We start from the raw sequence: 19899 nt of genomic DNA, 5'->3' as shown, positions 1-19899 counted from the left end.
TTTTTGTGCATTTAGTTTCAGCTGGTTGCAGGCGAGCCATTGAACAGTCAGCTTTAGGGCCTCATTCAAAGAGTTGATCTCCTCTAGAGATGAGATTTTGATGTAGATCTGGGTATCATCGGCATACATGTTGAAGGAGATGTTGGCGGTACATAGTAATTCAGCTACCGGGTCAAGGTAGAGATTGAAGAGGGTTGGGAAAAGAGTTGATCGTTGGGGGACACTGATCGTTATCGGGGAAGGAACTGATAGATTACTGTAGACTATGAATCTCTGGGTGCGGGTCAGGAGGAAGGATCTACACTAATCGGGAACAGTCCCAATTACTCCCATCCTGAATTTGTGGCGTTAAAGTAGTTTCTAGTGGTTTACTGTGTCGAATGTTGAGGATAAATCCAGTAGAATTAGGAGACATGGTTTGCCTTGGAGAGCATCATCCACAATATGGAGAATAGTAGTTTCCGTGCTGTGCCCAGGCCTGAACCCGGATTGGAATTAGTCTAGCAGATTAAAGTTAGTGATATGTTGGCTCAGTTGAAGTTGCACACATTTCTCCAGAGCTTTCGCTAGAAGTGGGATATTGGGTATTGGTCTGAAATTGTCTGGAGTACCAGGATTCAAGGTGTTTTTTTTTTAAGATGGGGACGACTTGACCGGCTTTTAGAGAGTCCTGTATGGACCCTTGTAATAGGGAAGCGTTGATTATTGTAGTCCAAATGGGAATGATCAATTAGGTCGCGGCCACGCAGCTGGAAGGGAGTGGGTCATTAAAGTGGTTATTCGGATTTAAGGAGGATAGAATTTTTGAGACGGAATGGTCGTCATATAATGGACCAGTGCCCTTGGTTTTTGGGTGTTGTCTGGGGGGGGGGGGGGGGGGGGGAAGAGAGTAGAGATGGGACCCGGCAGCAAGAGGTCGGATGTTGGCGGAATTAAATTATTTTCTTAGGGAGGTAATTTTGGCTGTTAAGAACAACTCCTCAAAGGTTATTAGGGATTTTGAGGTTTCTTTGGAAGTTTTAGCCAGTTTGGTAGATTGGTGTTTGGCCATTTCAAAGAGTTTACGAGGTCTGTTCTTTGCGTTTTCCAGTTCCGATCTAAAGAACTCTTCTTTTGATTTGAGGATGTTCCTGTTGTAAGCATTTCTGGTCTGTCGAAGAAGTTTTAGTTGGGAAGCTGAGGGTGCTGTCTCCAGGTTCTTTCTGTTAGCTGGAGGGTTCTCCTTTCATTGTTGATAGATCCAGGGGTTTTTGTCTTTAACTCTTGCTCTTTTTAGCTTTAGTGGGACAAGATCATCAATTATGTCAGACATAGTCCAGTTGTAGTGTTCTGTAAGGTTGGTTGTTGACCTTCGAGAGATGGAGGTCATTCTCGCAACGTGCAGCCAGCTTCGTGAGATCTAGGCTCTTTCTGTCCCTAAGCTAGAGTTTGTTTCACAGGTTGCGCTAGCCTTGTCTTGTGGGTGCCAGGCAATATGAAGGTAATAGCGTGGTGGTCAGACCAGTCGCATGGATCTATTGAGTTAAGTCTGACCGCCGTTGCCTTAGCAATGATCCAATGCAGTGTGGCACCTTTCGTGTGAGTTGGTAATGTGCATGCTTGAGTAAGTGATTGGTCAGCAAGGAAGTCTTTGAGGGCGTTAACCTGATGGTCATTGAGTTCATTCCAGTGTAGGGTAAAGTCTCAGAGGAAAATGTCATTGGAGTGAGGGGAAACCTTAGCTGTAATGATTTCCATGAGGTTGTCGATGAAGGTGCCGTTCTTGCCTGGGGGATGGTAGAAGATGTGCAGTTTGCACAACTGGGTAGCGGCGTTACATATGGAGAGTGCAAGATATTTGCAGGAGTCGGTGGGGTCAGCATGAAGTTCAGTGACGAGGAGGTCTGAGCGGTAAATGTAAGCAATGCCTCCCCCCTTTTTTCAATTGCCTGTCAAGCCTTACGATGCTATAATTTGGAGGGACCAATACATCTAGGTGAGGTGACGATGATTCATTGAGCCATGATCCTGTAAGGATTGCTATGTCCGATTTTTGGCTCGGGATGAGAGCGGCGATTTCGAAGGCATGCTTTGCTGCTGATAGGCAGTTAATTAGGAGGCCGGCGAGAGGAGGATCGGTGCATGTCTTGTGAGTTAGAGAGGATAAGGGTACTTGCGCCAAGTTGTTGCTGTTTACTCCTCTGTTAGGGAGAGTTGATGTTCTGTTAGAGTTGATTGCAACCGTGTGAATTAAGCATTCATCTTTCTTGTCTGGAGGACTGGGGGCATCAGGAGAGGACTTGTAGGATAAGAGGAGGGCTTGAATTTCGACCTCCGAGAGGTAGTTGGGATGCTTGCGAGGGCGAAGGTGTCTAAAGGCTAGCGGCAGGGGTTGAAGGAAGGGCTTGGTGAGTGGGGGAACAACTGAGTTCTGGGAGAGGTTGATATTCGAGATAGATTGTTCTGTGAGGTTAAGGTGTAATGATCTTACCCGGTCGAAGTTCTGCAGGGACGTCAAGCAACACCAACTTCCAATGTAGAAAAAGTCCCAACCTTCCACCCCAACCTACTGCCTCTATCAATCCCTAGAGCACAGAGGTGGTGGCGGAAAGAGGGGAAGCAAAACAAGGATAGAGGGGGAAACACAGGAGCTGCGGTCTTCTTCCTTCTGCTGTGTCTATGGAACTGTGTCTATGTCCGTGAAAACCGTGTTCTGTAAATGGTAAAAAGAACAATATAAGTGACTCTAACACACCTACGGGGACCCTGGGAAACCCCCCCCTTGTGTAGCTTTTCCTATCTGAGTACCTTACTGCTAGAAGCCTTCCACTATATATAGGGTTGCACAGGAGAACGGAAGAGGTCAGGAAAAGGCAAAGGCTAGTCGTAATTCCCCTTCACTACTGGAGTGGATGCAGTTCAACCCTATACCATAAATGGGAAAACCATAGACTAGTTCACCAACGGAAATTCTGATGAATCCCAAATTACCCTTTCCCACTTATCTTACTCGGGGAATCCGGAGGTCATCACAGGTTAGGGAGTCTCACAAGGCTCCTGTAGAGATGTCTTCAGGTTGATTCCGGACAAGACAGCAGGAGAAGAGCTCGTGAAGAAGGAGGGGAGAAAATGGCATGAGCTGGACATAAGCCTACCTCAGGGATCACTGGTAGGTCCACAGCTCACATCTGGGTTGAAGGGAGACAGGGCAGAGACACCCGGCCGGCCCGCGGGACAAAATCCGGCAAGGTGGGCGGAGCGCTCTGACCCTTGTGTACCCAGGACCCAAACCGGAAGAGACAAGGCCAGCTAATCCGTAAGGAGGAAAGGGACAAAAAGTGGACTGCGGTACCAAAAAGTATAAAACAGATTTCTGCTAAATGAGAGAAGACTCTCATACATACGTCCGATAAAGGAACGTACTTCCGACCACACGCAAGGAGGACGGGGAAGCAAGGAAGTCCAGTTCTCACGAAACGGACGCCGGAGCGCCCACTCCCAGAGGAACAAACAGGAAACAGGAAGTCCACGCAACAGCCTGCGGGGCAAACACTAGAACGCGAAGCCCCGAGCCTTCCGGATGTCAGGCTTTTCTACTGGCCTGCCGCTATCACGCATGCGCGATAGCTAGACGCTACAGGTGATTTGTTTACAGTGGCATATCGTTGTTCCCGGCAATCATGACATAAGGATGCTTTTCAGTTCAAAAACGGAGTTATGGATGCTCTGAACTGTGTTGGTTGCTCTGAGGTTCAGAGTTTCAAGGTCCATAAGTGAAGGTTGACCTTGCGGGAAGGCGACCAGTGGGTTGGGACTTGTTCTCCTGGCCTGGTTGTGTAGCCTGGTAGTGGAGCTCGACCACCCTGCGTCTGGGTTTCTGAGAGGAGGGGTGTGCGAAGGGCTAGGCACGCTTAGCAGGATGGACATAGGGCTATTGGGGCGGGTGTCCGCTGCACTGTGAGTGACTAGTGTGTTAGTCACTATGAGTGATAGAGAGGAGCGAGGATTGGAAGAGGGCGGCGTTGTCTGGTTGGGGGGGGGGGGGGAGTGGAGGGAGGTTACCTAGTAGATATAGGGGAGATGCTGCCCAGAGTGTCGTTTTGCGAGGGGAACACCATGGGTAGATGTAAGAAAATTGCTCTGTATATACTGTCCCCGAATAGGTACAGGGTGTACAGAGTCCACAGTCCCCAGAGGTTTGGCAGAGGTTAAAGTTAGATATAACCTTACTTTCTAAAGTGGTAGCTTGGTCGAGCAGTAAGGCAGTATCAGAGGACAGTGTAAAGCATTTGTATTACACACTCGGTCAGCAAATAGTCTCACACACTCAAGAACTGAACTCTAGGCCAATGGTTTTGTATATAAAAATATATAGTTGTTTTATTTTAGAACTACAAGTAGGTATCAAAATACTTTCTCAGAATGAAATGCTCTAGTTGAGTACTTTAAATAAGCAATAGACTTTTAAATTCAATAGTCAGTTGTTGCAATAGGTAACACAATTCAAACAAAATTATAACATTGAGCTCAATGGGAGTTTTTAAGTAAATGCAATTTGAATTACTTTGCGTATGATTTTCTTACTCCGGGTTGGATCCTGGATTCAACCCTGGTGCATTTCCTGTAAACAGTTGAAAGAAATCGTTTTTGTTATACAGGCGATTTTTAAGGAATATTTGTATGTTTCAAAAATCGACACTTAAAGGAATTTCTGGCAAAAACCAGGCAATGTAATTCTATGGAGGAATTTCGTTTTCGTTGATCGGCTGAATTTTAGTGAATATTTTAAAGAATATATTTTAAAGTTTCAAAACACTTCGAAGAATTTCCAAGTGAAACCAGTCAATGTTACCTTATTGAGAAAATGTTGGTTATTGGCTTTCAGGTAAGTACTTGACTGGTAGAGTTGAGGTTCTGGGCATAGACTCGGGTCTCACAGGGTCAGGTAGGTACAGTTGTTACACCCTCAGCGGCACAGGGGCAGCCGGGTGCAGAGAGAGTTGGGCCCAATGTCAGCTTATGGCAGGCAGGGGGCCTTTGGTTGGTGGCTGCTAGCAGGCAGGGCACGCGGCTGTGGGAGCTGGGCTCCTGGTCACTTACACAGGGCAAGTGGGGAAGTAAGATAGGATAGGTGTTGCACTTCCAGGGGCACTCGGGTGGCTGGGTGCAGGGTGCTTTTGAGCTGTCGGGCGCTCAATGTATTTCAATGGAGAAGCTGCAAGATGAACAAAGGCTGCAAGCTCTGGGACGGAGATTCTTCAGGTGCGACTACCACTTCGAGAGGTAAGTTAGGAAGCTGTAGGTTAGGTAGGCACCCAGGAGCTGGGCACAGGGGGCCGCAGGGCGCCGGGTGCAGGGGTGTCTTTTCGCGTCAGGAAATCTTACCCTCTGCTGGTCGTGGTTGGAGGGGTCCCTGGTTCTGAGGCTGCAGGCGTCAGGAGCGTTGAGGAGGTCCTTGGGTGCTGTATTCTGGGTCACAGTCACCTGGGGACGTCCTCGTGGTCTTTGTCCACTCAGACACAGGCCGGGCTTGGCAGGTGCAGAGTGTGCAGGAGTCGCGGTTCCTGGTTGGCACCAGGGGTTGTTGCTTGTTTTCAGCAGAACCACTGCTCGTGGGAGTCAGTTTTGGTAGATGAGCAAGGCAGTCAGGCCCTCCGGGGTTTTCGAGGTTGCTCACCACTGGAGACGCCGGGATTTAGCAGGAGCAGGTTCGAGGGTCGACAGGCCGGTAGGGCTGGTGCCAAGTCAGTTGGTGTCGTCCTCTTGTTAGCAGCAGCACGGCAGGTCTTCTTTCTTCTTGTTCTTCTTTCTTGTTTCGGATTCGGGATCTGAGGAAGGAAGGTTCAGGGTGCCCCTAAATACTAAATTTAGGGGCGTTACAGGTAGGTAGAGGTCGGGGACCAATGGGTCCCTTCCCTGGGGTGGCTACCCCCCTAGCCTGCCACTCTCCAGTGGGAGGGGGCAGGTGCCTAGTCCTGATTGGGTAGGGCTCCCCACCCTCAAGATGGTGAGAGCCCAGAGTTGTGCTTCACCTTGCCTTCCCCACCTGAGGGGTGGGGTCGGCAGAGGCCGGCACACCCCCTTTCCTCACTTAGGTTTTCCCACCGACCTTCCCGCCAGAGTGGCGTTCAGAACCGGTGGGGGCCAGTTGCTGAGTACAGCAAGTGGCCTGGAGAAGCTCACAAAGGCTGCATGCCTTTGAAGCTTCCCCTGCCCATCCTGGGGGAGGAGACCTAGCACCTCGCCCAGGATGTGCATTGTTGCAGACCCACCAGAGCGGATGGCTCTCTACCCAGGGGTCCAGCAACATGTCTGCTGGGTGGCAGCCTAGGCAGCCTCTCAGGCAGGACGCTGGTTGTTAGTTAGAATGAGCGGGCATCTCTAAGATGCCCTCTGTCGTCCACCTTACATTAAATACCACACTGGCATCCGTGACGGTTTAATGTGCTGATAAGTTTCATGCCAAACATCTCAGTCTTCAGTGGAGCCATCATGGTGCTGTGTAGTTCATGATGACGACCTCCCAGTACCATATACTCTTAATGGCAGCACTGCACTTAGTACCCAGGAATGGACCTGGGCACTGTAGGGGTATAGGGCTCATGCACCTGTACCCACACCACTGGCATAGGGCACCCAGCTAGAGGGGTGACTGAGGTATGCCAGGGCAGTGTGTTTGGCACACAAGGATGTGTGCCATGTCGACTCTGTTTTGTTCTGCACCAAGACACTCAGCCTGCAAAGGCAGTGTGTGTGTGTGTCAAGGTATAGAGCTTCTAAGGGTGGCACAATAAGTGCTGCAGTCTTTAGGGGCATTCTCTGGTCACAGTTCCCTGGGTACCTATGGTACCATTTACCAGGGGCTGACATGTGGCCAGAGATGCCAATTGGGTTTAGGCTTCAATGCAGTTTTAGGGAAGGAAAACAGGCCCTGGGCACCTGATTGGCAGGAGCCCAGGGCACACTCAGTCAAAGTACATCAGCAATTCAGCTACAAGTGGGGGCATACCATGCAAGAAAGATGGTACTTTCTCACAGTAGAATTGGGTCAGTCTGAACCTTAGGAGAGGAGGTGCAAGTGGGAGTGGCTGTAGCTTTGGTGGACATTAATGGGAAGCCCTTCGCCTTGTCCTTAGTGCTGCATTGACCGAAGCTATGAGAAGAGTCAGATGGCGACAACAGGCGCTGGGGAAGCATAGAGGTATAGGAGTCATGCACATATTTTTTAAGAAAGGTAAAAAAGTCAGCAAATTTGCTGAGATCTGTGTTTGGTGCTTGGATCAGAACAGTGCCGTTTTTGTATAGGGTAATGGTAAGGTTAGCTCTTAGATTATGGCAGGGAACGATCATGAGTTTGGCGCCGTACGTTATGACCTCACTCAATGACTGGTAACTGATTGCCATGTGCCATCTCTATTTTGCATAGGTTTTACTTGTAATTTAATGCACTGTATTAGCGTTCTGTCTCCCCCAGCATTCTCTTTCACCACCAGTACTCAGAAGCAATACACACCATAACAGACTCTTGACACAGCTGCCTAAATCACACACAGCCTTCTCTGGTGCTTTACCATTTGACAACAAATCTTCCATCTGAGCACTATCTTCCTTACTTGCTGTATTAATCTCCACAAGTAAAATGGAAGGAGAATGGAGGAAGGTGGAGAAGTCACAAGGTGGTTTTGGTAGGGTTGCACAATTGCACACTTTTGGCATTGGGTTGTGAATGTCAGAGCCCAAATCTTGGCAGTTGTTTGTTACTTCTGTTGGTGTCCGGTAATCAAATGTGATGCTGTGATGTCCTTGTCTGACATTGTGCTATTTATTTGTCGAACTGCGATGGAAACAGAACCTTGATTCAGGCTTATCTGACATTGGCAGTTCAGAAATAGCTCTTACAGCTAACCAGCATTAACTTGGGCTCGGGTAAAGAGAGCCACTCTGACCAGTCTGAGGAAAATGTAGCTTCTTTGAGGCAGTAAAGTGGTGGATCAGAGTAGGACTCCAGCAGTGGTAAAGACGTGGGGATGGTTGGAAATTATGTCGGAAGTCCATTTGTTCCTGAATGTTCAGTCTTATTGTCTGGGTTTGGTACCACATGTCTGGTTTCCTTGCCTCATGCCAGAAAATCTCTTAATCAACATTTGTTATATTGAGACCAGCTGGGTTGTGGCTGTTTGTGTATGTGTGAGTAGGAGGTTCTTCATTGCCTCTCCATGTGCTTTTCTTTTGTTTTACGGTCCAGATTTATGTACATCCTGGCATATAGGAAGTCTGAGTCACGTAAAGTGTTCATCAGTGCAGTGTCATTTCTAAAGCATGCAGTATTCATACATGTTGTTTTTCGGTTTCAGCCCAGTAGTCGTTACTACAGGGCTACAGTGGTGTATGCTTTCCTCCATTTGTTCCTTGTTTACCTCCTACAAGACTGGCTAACCACCCTTCATTTTGCCATACTTATTCCATCTTCTTTCTATGTGTCTCCATCCCACATCTCCTTGCCTAAGTGCCCCAGTTTCTGTTCTTCAAGACAGTTTTAATGGCCGTGCACGTGTTTATTTATTTATTTTGTTACATTTTCTTTGCTCATGTTTTCTTCATGTTGCTCTTTTCTAGCTTGCAGATATTGACAGCTCTCCCAGTAAGGAGGAAGAGGATGAAGAGGATGACACAATGCAGAATACAGTGGTTCTTTTCTCCAACACAGACAAGTTTGTTTTGATGCAGGTATGAGTTACTCTTTTGTTGATCATACTCTTGTTATTTCTCCTAGAGGTTTCTGAATTTTGCTACCTTTCCTCTCCTGCAGGACATGTGTGTAGTTTGTGGAAGCTTTGGACGTGGCACTGAAGGGCACCTATTGGCATGCTCGCAGTGTTCACAATGTTACCATCCCTACTGCGTCAATAGCAAGGTAAGTGAGGCTGTTAAAGTCAGTGCAAGGAATTTGGAAACACTGTGCTCAGTCATTGTCAATTGCCTCCATAGTTGTGCTGTCTCTGCCAAAATTCTTGTTCCCTGCAACAACAGTGTTGTGCTCTCCTACAGTGGCCTTAACATTTGGGCGCTCTCTTGCAGATTACAAAGGTTATGCTCTTGAAAGGCTGGCGCTGCGTGGAGTGTATTGTTTGTGAAGTGTGCGGCAAAGCCTCTGATCCCGCACGGCTGCTCCTTTGTGACGACTGCGACATAAGTTACCACACATACTGCTTGGACCCTCCTCTGCACACAGTTCCAAAGGGGGGATGGAAGTGTAAATGGTAAGAGTTGTACGCAGTCATGTAGCAGGTACTCTGCTGCTTCTTCAAAGCATTATACATGGGCATCACAGCACAATTTTAAGGCAACCTTAGGGTTCCATAAAATGTTATACAGCTGATCATCCTAGTATAAGAGGAATGTAAACCTTACACTGAATACAGTTTTGCAGTTCTACATGCAACCATAAATCATGTCTTACCACATTGTAATTAAAGCTTTGCACATCTTTTTACAAGCAATATAGTTTACTGCACTCTTCCGACCATTGCAAAGTGAAACTTCGTGCTCTTTGAAGCATTGTAAATTAATTTTTGCATATCCCTTTATCATGATCGCAAGGTTAACCTTGCACATCCTGTTTTGAGCTTTGTACTTTAAACTTAGCCAATTTGATCTCTCGTTTGATCTTTGCACACCCTTTTCAACAGAATTGCAAACTAATCTTTATGCACATTAAGATATACACACACACGACCCCACACTATAAACCCTCTCTGCATAAAGTTTACAGTGAATATATTTGTAACTGAACAGGGCATCATGATTATAGACTATTTCTCGTAGGATACAATTAATCTATTTCTAGGCCCACTGAAATAGCATTAGGTTTGCAGCTTGTCTGTTGCAGACATTAAGACCCATGCATTTTTACTAGGGAATTGTCTTGAATGTCTACTCACCCAATAGGTAGTAGCAGTTAATGAAACAGTATCACCACCTTCCATGACAAGTAAGAGGACAGAGTTGAGTGAATACTAGAATGTCTGCTAGACGGTAGGTGGGATGCACGTGTCCATCCAAGGAAGTATGGCCCACCAAAGCCAGTGATTGGTAGACCTTGGTGAGAATCAGAGTAGCAAGTTCAGGGCAACACCTTCTAGCCTGCTGAGCATTTGTTATACAAAACCTGTATTTGTAGTTCTGAATAGTGTATATTTATCTGCCATTGAAAGGCTTACCAGACCTTGGTGTTAATGGTATTCACAGGTGTGTATGCTGCATGCAGTGTGGCTCCGCCTCTCCGGGTTTCCACGCAGAATGGCAGAACAACTACACTCACTGTGCTCCTTGTGCCAGCTTGGTTACTTGCCCTGTATGCCGACTGAAGTATGTGGAGGATGACCTGCTCATCCAGTGCCAGAACTGTGAAAGGTAAGGAATTTCTCGAGTTTCCCTTGCTTTGTAAATAAAAATAGCTTTTGTAGTTCATTTGTTCGGTTGGTGAAATGCACCTTTTGTTTGTGTAGTAGCACAGTATCAAATCAATTATTTGATTTGACGCAGTATGTTTGTGGTGATGTAAAAGCACTGGCACCCTTGTGGCAAAGTTGCTAAACAATTGTTTTGGGGGTTGAGTTTGTAGTGTGTGTTCACAAGCAGCTGTGAAGGTGTTGTGTGTGTAAGTCTATCCCCCATCAGTGCAAGCTCAACACTTACCTCTGTCTGGCGCATAGTAGTTTGGTGATGTTAACACATTAATTAATCTTAGTTCAGGAACTGCATCTTTGACTGTCTTCTTTTCTGGCAGCCAAGTGTTAGCAGTCTGCCGACAAACATTCTTGGGTCTCACCGTAGACTCTGCATGCACTATCTCTTACGACATCTTGTGTTACATTAGAGGGTTTAAAGGCTGCCCATTAGTTGGTTTAATTGTCACTCCATTTTGCTTGTTTCTTCTGCATTAGCTTTCTTCTTAGTACGTTTTTCTCTCCCCTGGAGCATGGTAGCATGTCTTTCAATTGCTCATTTTTCAGCCTCTACTTTTGTTTTTACGTTTAAGCACTCTGTGTTTTTCAGCTGGCTCCCCCTTGTACTTCTCCCCACTCTGTGTTCCTCCAAGACCCAAAATGTCCACCCTCTTTCTGTTTTCCGTGTGCTTGCCCCAGCTCCTCCTGACCAACTTCCATTGTGTTTGCACCCACCAACTACGACCCGCCATCTGTTTGTGCGCTTGCACCCAGCAACTCCCGCCCACCCTCTGTTGTCCATGCCATTACCCCAGCCCCTCCCGCCCACGCTCCATTATCTGTTTGCTTGCAACAAGCCCCTCTTGCCCCCCCTCTGTTGTCCCGTTCATCCCAACTCCTCTTGTCTGTTCTCTGCAACCCCACCCGTGTTCTTCTATCCCGCATTCCTTCCCTCTGTGCTGCTTTGGGGAGCACATGGCAACAAATTAACAAAATATAGCTGGAACGTGGGAAACGAATTAGAGCTGGCTGTGTCGTAGCATCCTTTTTAAAATTACTTTTAGCCTTGCTGCACTGCAGCCGTCCTGCTCTACAACATGCCTACAAAACATTGCCAAAGCCAATAGACCTTATTGGGAAGAGCTATAGGCTTTGCATATACTTGTTGATCATTCTTTTGAGTCTGTTCTCATTGGTTTGCCACTTTGTTTTGCGCTCAGTTGCATGCGTCAGTCTTTTAAAAAAATATATATATTTTATTTTCACTGGTGATTTGCCTGCTGGACTGTTCTTTCCAGTCTGAGTGAATAATGTTTCTTTATGTTATCAAGGCTGAGCATGAGGAAGTGTGTTGGCTGTATAGCACATGTTATGGAAGGATTGTGAATATGGGCCTACTCTGTGATGTGTGTCTGGTGCCCTTCTTTGAACCAAAGGAGGTACTTGTGGCATGACTTAGTGGGAGGAGGGTGACCTTTATTTGAGCTGAATGTTAGTTCCTTTCTGTGAAGGGATAGTTTGGGTTTCTTTCTGAAGTGTGGAAATAACTTCCATTTTGTGATGGTTTTTTTTTGGGGGGGGGGGGGGGGAGGTGAGTTAGACCTGTATTATCTGTTGAATTTCAAGAGTGGGGTGTAGTGAAGGTATGCTGGTGAAGGGTCCTTGAAGCAGTCTGTTCTGTGCTTTGACTGGCATCTGTCTTCCCTTTCAGGTGGCTCCATGCTATGTGTGAAAATCTCTTCACTGAGGAGGAGGTGGAGGAGGCTGCAGACGAGGGTTTTGACTGTGTTGCCTGCCAGCCATACATCATCAAACCTGTGGGTGAGTGCCCTGTCTGGACATTTAAAATTCATTTTACCTGTGCATTGCAGGCAGGTCCTAGTTGCGGCAAGTAGAGCATGAATTTAGAGGGTGTGGAGTTCCATAGATCTTTAAAACTTGTACCATGCAGGTGAACAGTTTAGCGCTGAGACACCTGTGAGCTTTTTTTTTGTTTAAATTCAACAAACATTTCTTCACATTTCTTATGCAGCACTGTGCCTCTCCCACTACCCCCTTCACCTGGTTGTGGTATTAAAGAGATAATAGTATGCTACATGCCAGTAGCTGTTTTATATTTTTGTAATCCTCTAACTAAAACCTGCCTAAAGGCAATTGTTATTAAATGGCACTACAAAACAGATCTAAATGAAAGGTCCACTTTAATTCCCTCCAGTTTAAAAAACAGAAAGCAACACATTTTTCATACTGACTTTATACTTCATGGACAAGAGTTTTGACGTGGTTTCAGGCAGTTGATGTTTCAGCTCTTAGACGCAAAGATCTCTTAGCATTAAAATGATGTAGGTTTGTTTCCTTTAGTGTACCTTTTCAAAGTCCGTTTTAACTAAAGCCACACGATGCCCTGCATTTATTTTTAGAACGTTCCAAATGTACTTTTCTTTTCTGTCTTAATTTGTCTCTGAATTTCGCATGTGCTGGTTCAGTAAATGGTTAGAAAATCTGTTTTCAATTAGAAAACATTTAGGTAGGGATCATACGCCTGTTGTAGGCAGTTTTGACATTTTTATTTAGGCTGCCAATATATAATTGACTTAAAACGTTATGCAATACAAACTCAGTTTGAAGTGAGAAAATTGCTGAAAATAGTGCCACTTTACTTAGGCTGCTACATGGGTGGAGATAGATTCTTCTAGTTTGAGATGCAGAAGCTGGAGTGTCCGATCGTGCCTTTGCTGTTCTTGAGTTGCTTCCTACCCCCCACCCCCTTTTCTGAAGAAAGTGCTTTTGTTTCTTTCCTGTTGGCGTTTCCCTACTCGCCTGCTCTCTAACACTGTGCCAACTGTTAATCAGTTGCCTGGTGTGTAGGAAGCGGACTCTGTATATGGTATGCCACTAGGTGGTTACACCATGCACAGAGATAAGGGGTTCCCCTAAAGTGTACAGGGCTCGATGTAAAACCCAAAGTGCTATATTATTGGTGTTGTGGGCGAGCAGCCTTGTGTCTAACACAGAGGAGTGTAAGACATTTTTTGCCCAACATTGACCAATAATGGACCACAACTCAAAAAGGAGATCTGCACGAAAATGTAGCTTTGTTTGTACTTTAACCCCTTCAGTGCCCGCCCCTTTCCCCGCCCTGTGCCGGCCGTTGCATTAGCGGGCGGGGTCTATGACGAGCTGGACTCGTCATGGGCACAGCGCAACCGCGGCCCATGACGAGTCCAGCTCGTCATGGGCACTGAAGGGGTTAAGACCAAGATCTTCGCAATAAGGGGACTTCATTTTTAAAGATAAATACTTTTCACTTTCAAATGTCGGCACTTAAAACCACTCCCACGAAGATTATTCTAGGGCTAAAAGAGGCATTGACGTCGCCTGCGTGTAGGCTGTAAAATGTGTCTTTAAAATGCAGGCAGGATAGGGACAGTCCTGCACTTATCCAGTATTAGGGTATCTTTCATAGATTCACATGCCTGAATCATTCCCCGTCGTCGGGAATGGGAGTCACCGGTAAATAACAAAGTAATGTCCAGAAGATATAAGACAGCCATAGGCCTCAGAGGCCTTAGCTTAGTAAGCTATCCACGTCCTTATGTAAAAAAGGACCAAATTTTGGCCAGAGCCAATCAGCTAACACCACCCTCTAGAACCTTCCTGGTAGGAGCTCTAGTCCCTCAGATTTTCTACCGCACGTCGTGCTAAGGGAGTCTCCACTGAGCTCTGCTCATTTCCTTGGATTTAACAGTATTTCTTCTAGGTATGTCGGACTTTCTCTTCTAAGACCTTGAAAGACCGAGAGGGGCGCCTTTTATTCTGGCTGCAAAGGCTAAAGGACAAGGAGGCTGTGGTGTCCTCTGAGGAGAGTGAGAGTTCCTCAGTTTCGTCTCACTCTTCACGTAAAAGACCAAGGGTGGCATCGCCGGGCCCTTCGTCGCAGCCACCTCAGAAGAAAACGCAGAAAAAGTCTTCAGAGGTCCAGGATTCGCCTATTCCAGGGAGCTCGTCTCCTAAGGTGATGCCCCACACCTTCAAAAAGCCTATTGCCACCTCGTCGACGACAACAATGTCGACAGTAGCGTCGACGAGAAAATCTCCGTCGACAGCGATTTCAGTTACATCGTCGACGACGACTCTATCGACGATGACATCTCATTCCATGTCCTCGACGACGACAACTCCATCGTCGACGGCAGGCAAGACAATCTCGTCGACGTTAGCCATAAAAAAGTCATCGTCGTCGTCGGGTAAGCTGTCGACGACACCGTCGACGAGAGCTCCATCGTCGACAACAACATCGTCGACGACGAGGACTCCGTCGACGAAGCTGCCAACGACGAAGACACCGTCGACGACGAGGGTACCGTCGACGAGAACATCACCGTCGACGCCGTCGTCGACGCAATCGTCGACGAGGAAACCGTCTTCATCGTCCTCGTCGCTGACGACGACCCCGACGACGATCCCGTCGACGACATTGATACCTGTAACGTCGGTTACAGCTATACCATCGAGCCCCTTGAGGGGTATGGACACGGAAGACCAGAGTACATTTGTGCATGTAAAAATAACGAAACGTGCATTAACTCCGGCCCTCACTTCACCCAGTAAGGTCCCAACCTTGCCTCCTACTCGCCTCTTTGAAGAGGAGGATTCGGACGACGCTAGTCTCTTTCCTGTGGCGACTAGTCCATCACAGCTCCATGTAAAGTACCAGGATGTCTCGGATTACGAAGACATTCCCCAGGATTATGAGGAGGTTCCTCATCAAGAATACATGCCGCCTCCACCTTCCATGGTGTGTCTACCGGCATCCTTGGTCACAGACCTTCAGTTCTTAATATCGGACTATAAACAACGATTTCCGACTCAAGCACCTCCACCGATGCCTGCGGGGCCTTCCACTCAACGGCCACGACCGCCTCCACTACTTTTGCAACCGGAGAGGAGGGCATCTCCGCCTCGCCCCACCACGGACGAGGAGGAGGAGGAGGAGGAGGAGGAACCAGAGGAAGGAGAACTCCAGGACGTCCAATCCCAACAAGATGAATGGGATGATTACATCCTTCCAGGTCTGGTTTCGCCAGTCCCTACCACAGCCGACTCACCGCCCGACGACATCGGCGGTTTCCACAACATCATTGAAAGAGCGGCCCAGCGCTTCCAGATCCCGATGCCTTCGCATCAACAAGACTGTTTCTTATATGACTTTAAGGAACCCTTCAAGAAGTCCGTCCGGGCAATCCCGATAATTGATTATATTTGGGACCAGGGCATAAAAATAATGCAGAACCCTTCATCAGTACCACCGGTTCTACCACGCCTGGACAAGAAATATAAAGCTCCGGACACTGCTCCGGTTTGTCTTACAGGCCATCCAAAGCCGGACTCAATTATCACTCAGGCTGCGCAGAGGAGGTCAAGCAACCCAGCTGCGCTGTTGACAGCTCCGCCGGATAAAGAAGGACGACGTATGGATAACATAGGGAAACGTTTCTCCTCTGTCAGCCTTAACAGTACGTGCCTCCAACGCTACTGCACTATTGGGACGGTACAACCGACAAATGTGGGCGGACATTGCCCCATACCTAGCGGATTTGCCTTCTGAATCAAAAGAAGAGGCAAGGAAGATTCTGTTGGAGGGTGAAAGATCTGCCACGGAACTGATAGACTGTGCAATGGATATTGCTTCCACAGGTTTTAGGCAGCTGGCGGGTGCGGCTGTTCTCCGGCGCCAGGGTTGGCTCAAGGCAACTTCTTTCAGGCCGGAGGTCCAGACAAAAGTCCTGGACATGCCTTATGATGGCCAGCTTCTATTCGGTTCTCTTATTGACGAGGCATTGCAAGGTATCAAAAAAGATACAGATACTGCCAGAGCCCTGGGGTCTCTGCAATCTCGGAACCCTTCCTTTCGTGGGTCAAGAGGAAGAGGTCAGACTTCCACCAGAGGAGACTTTCAACAGCGTTCCTCTTTCTCCTCTTCCCAGCAGTACCGTCCACAATATCAGCAGCGACAACAGTCTTCTTACCACAAAACTTCCTTTCATACTAGAGGAGGAAGACAAAAGGGAGCCGCGCGACGGCAATGACTTCCGGATGCAGCCGGTCTCAAACTTGTCTCCACCCTACAAGATTGGCGGAAAAATCTCCCATTTTCTCAAAAATTGGCAAACGAGAACTACGGACCGATGGGTCCTCCAATTAATACAATTCGGCCATTCCCTGGAATTCATACAAATTCCTCCTCAAACTCCTCCACGCCAAAGGACTCACAAAAACCTACGCCCATTGCTCCAAGAAATAAAGATTATGCTTCTAAAGGGAGCTATAGAGAAAGTTCCCCAAAGCCAACGAGGGAGAGGGTTCTACTCCCATTTCTTTCTCATCCGAAAGAAAGAGAAAAAATGGAGACCCATATTGGACCTCAGAAATCTCAACAAATTTCTGAAAAAACAGTCGTTTCGAATGATTACCATACAGGAGGTTTTACATTTACTCAACGCAAACGACTACATGGTGTCGGTGGACCTTCAAGACGCCTATTTTCATGTCCCAATACACCGCAACCACAAGAAGTTCCTGCGTTTCATGGTGGCGGGCAGGCATTACCAGTTTCGGGTTCTGCCATTTAGGCTCAAATTGGCGCCACGCATTTTCACCAAATGCCTAGCACCAGTGGCGGCGTACCTACGCCGTTTCCACCACCAAGTCTTCCCGTATTTAGACGACTGGCTTATCAAGTCCCCATCTCAAGAAGGTGTGATAAGATATTCCAACGCTTGTCTGACACTCTTCGAGTCACTGGGCTCACTCTCAACCACGACAAATCTGTCCTGCAACCATCCCAATGCATGCAATTTTTGGGAGCTACACTAGACACCATCCATAGGAAAGCATTCCCGTCACAGGAACGCCAGGACAAACTTCAATCTCTGGCACTCCAGGTAATGACAAGAAAGACGCTGTCGGTGTGCCTCTTCAAATCCCTCCTTGGGATGATGTCCTCCTGCATTCTATTAATCCCACATTGCCGCTTACGGATGCGACCCCTACAAGAGGCTCTGTCGAACCAGTGGATCCAGTGTACAGGGTCTTTCGACGACGTCATCCAAGTAACCCCGGCGATCAAACAGGCTCTGCAATGGTGGGTTTGCCCCAAGAACCTTTCGCAAGGCTTGCCTTTCTTGCTTCCTGCTACTCCTCATATAATCACCACGGACGCCTCCTTAGAAGGCTGGGGAGCTTTCCTTCAGGAGCTACAGATAAGCGGAAAGTGGTCCCCTTCGGAGAAAATGCTTCATATCAACCTTTTAGAGCTCCGAGCAGTCTACCTAGCTCTAGTGGCTTTCCTCCCGAGGATAAAGAACTCAGTAGTGCTTGTCCGGACAGACAACACCACGACAATGCACTACCTGAACAAGCAGGGAGGGACTCGTTCACTGACGCTTTCGCGCGAATTACAGAAAATCTGGAACTGGCTGCTCCGCCACAACATCTCTCTCTCCGAGCAGATTATGTTCCAGGCACCCACAACGTGTTGGCAGATTATCTAAGCAGGAGGCAGGCAGCGTGCCACGAGTGGGAACTGGATCAGCAGGTCCTCAACAATATCTTCGCCCAATGGGGCACACCTCGGCTGGACCTATTCGCCACCCAACGCAACGCCAAATGCCAATACTTTGCAAGCTGGCATCCCCAACCAGGATCCCTGGGGAATGCCTTTTCGATAGCATGGTGCAACGTCTTTGCATACGCCTTTCCGCCATTTCCCCTGATCCCCAGGGTACTACGGAAGATGAAGGCGGAACCTTGCACTTTGATATTGATAGCTCCAGCTTGGCCACGCCAACACTGGTTCTCGGAACTTCACCTCCTCTCCCAGGAACCTCCGATCAGACTGAAAACGTTTCCATCTCTTCTGACGCTCAGCGATCAGCAGATTCAACATCCGGATCTAGCCTCTCTCAGGTTATCAGCTTGGCTCCTGAGTTCAGAGAGTTTCGGGGCCTAGACATTCCTCCAGACTGCAGACGAATTCTAGCTCGGGCTCGAGCAGATAGTACCAACAAGACATACTCACTCAAGTGGAAAAGATTCTGTATCTGGTGTAAGACGAATAGGTTGCATCCTTTCTCTTCCACCCCAGGACAAGTCTTACCCTACCTTTTACATCTGGCAGAATCTGGTCTTGCTCATGCCTCCATGAAAGTTCACCTAGCTGCAATCTCACGTTTCAGAAGATCTTCTTCCGGCCCCTCTTTATGGTCTCATAGACTCATAAAGCAATTCATGAAAGGACTGTTTCGCACATTCCCTCCAGTAAAGCCTGTTCCACCGGCTTGGCACCTTAACATGGTTCTAGCTCAACTAATGAAGCACCCGTTTGAGCCCATCCACAGAGCTGACCTTAAATTTGTTTCCTGGAAGGTGGCACTTCTACTAGCTCTTACCTCGGCAAGGCGATTGGGGGAGCTCCAAGCGTTCTCTATCCAGGACCCATTCCTGCAATTCAAAAAGGATAGAGTCCTTCTCCGCACAAATCCAGCTTTCATTCCCAAGGTTCCATCTCACTTCCACCTCAACGAACCTATTGTTTTACAATCATTCTTCCCAAATCCACAAACAGTGGCGGAACGAACTCTACATTCACTAGACATTCAACGTTGCTTGAAATTTTACATTGAGAGAACGAAATCTTTTCGTAAATCAAATCAGCTATTCATAGCCTACAGCAGACCTCGAAGAGGGCTTCCGCTCACAAAACAGAGCATTTCCCGCTGGATTTCTTCGGCCATTTCCTTCTGTCACCAACAGGCAGGACGTCCGTTGAGAACAACGGTCCGTGCCCACTCCACAAGGGCCATGTCTACTTCCATGGCTCTTTTTGCTGGGGTGCCCATTGTGGACATTTGTAGAGCGGCCACATGGAAGACGCCGCATACCTTCACCAAGCATTACTGCCTGGATGCGGAGATCATGAAGGATGCGTCAGTGGGTCAAGCGGTTCTACGTCATCTTTTTAAATAGAGGTGAGCCCTTTCTTTCATCCCACCATCCTGAGTTTATGCACATTTCGCACTATAATGTATGCATTACTTATTCATTGCTTTACAGTAGCACTGTTGTTTATCTCGGATAGATGTGGTTATCTAATACCTGTATGTTATCCATATCTTTCGAAATGTGCTTTTTTCACTGCTTGCTACTCTGATTCAGGCATGTGAATCTATGAAAGATACCCTAATACTGGATAAGGAACGCGTTACTTACCTGTAACTGCGGTTATCCAGTATTGGTATCTTTCATAGATTCACATGCAACCCACCCGCCTCCCCTGGAAGGGCTCTCTCGGATCTCTCAGTATACAGCTGCTTAGCACTGTGCTCACGAAAATCTGAGGGACTAGAGCTCCTACCAGGAAGGTTCTAGAGGGTGGTGTTAGCTGATTGGCTCTGGCCAAAATGTGGTCCTT

At 47.5% G+C, this 19899-nt stretch overlaps 1 protein-coding gene across 7 annotated transcripts in view; it reads left to right on the top strand.

Annotated features, from left to right (window-relative positions):
* KMT2D (lysine methyltransferase 2D) overlaps positions 1-19899 on the top strand; it is a 1389531-nt gene that overhangs the window by 497819 nt on the left and 871813 nt on the right. For all 7 annotated transcript variants that reach the window (XM_085600422.1, XM_085600421.1, XM_085600420.1 and 4 more), the window contains 5 exons: positions 8596-8706; positions 8789-8893; positions 9058-9239; positions 10228-10392; positions 12139-12248. In XM_085600422.1, coding sequence (XP_085456548.1) covers positions 8596-8706; positions 8789-8893; positions 9058-9239; positions 10228-10392; positions 12139-12248 — 673 coding nt within the window. The remainder of the gene's footprint in view (positions 1-8595; positions 8707-8788; positions 8894-9057; positions 9240-10227; positions 10393-12138; positions 12249-19899) is intronic.

Source organism: Triturus cristatus, chromosome 4_2 (genome assembly GCF_964204655.1).
Source record: "Triturus cristatus chromosome 4_2, aTriCri1.1, whole genome shotgun sequence".
In the NCBI taxonomy this organism is placed as follows: Eukaryota; Metazoa; Chordata; class Amphibia; order Caudata; family Salamandridae; genus Triturus; species Triturus cristatus.
The sequence above is the reverse complement of the archived record's forward strand: the minus strand, read 5'-3'. Positions and strand labels throughout refer to the sequence as shown.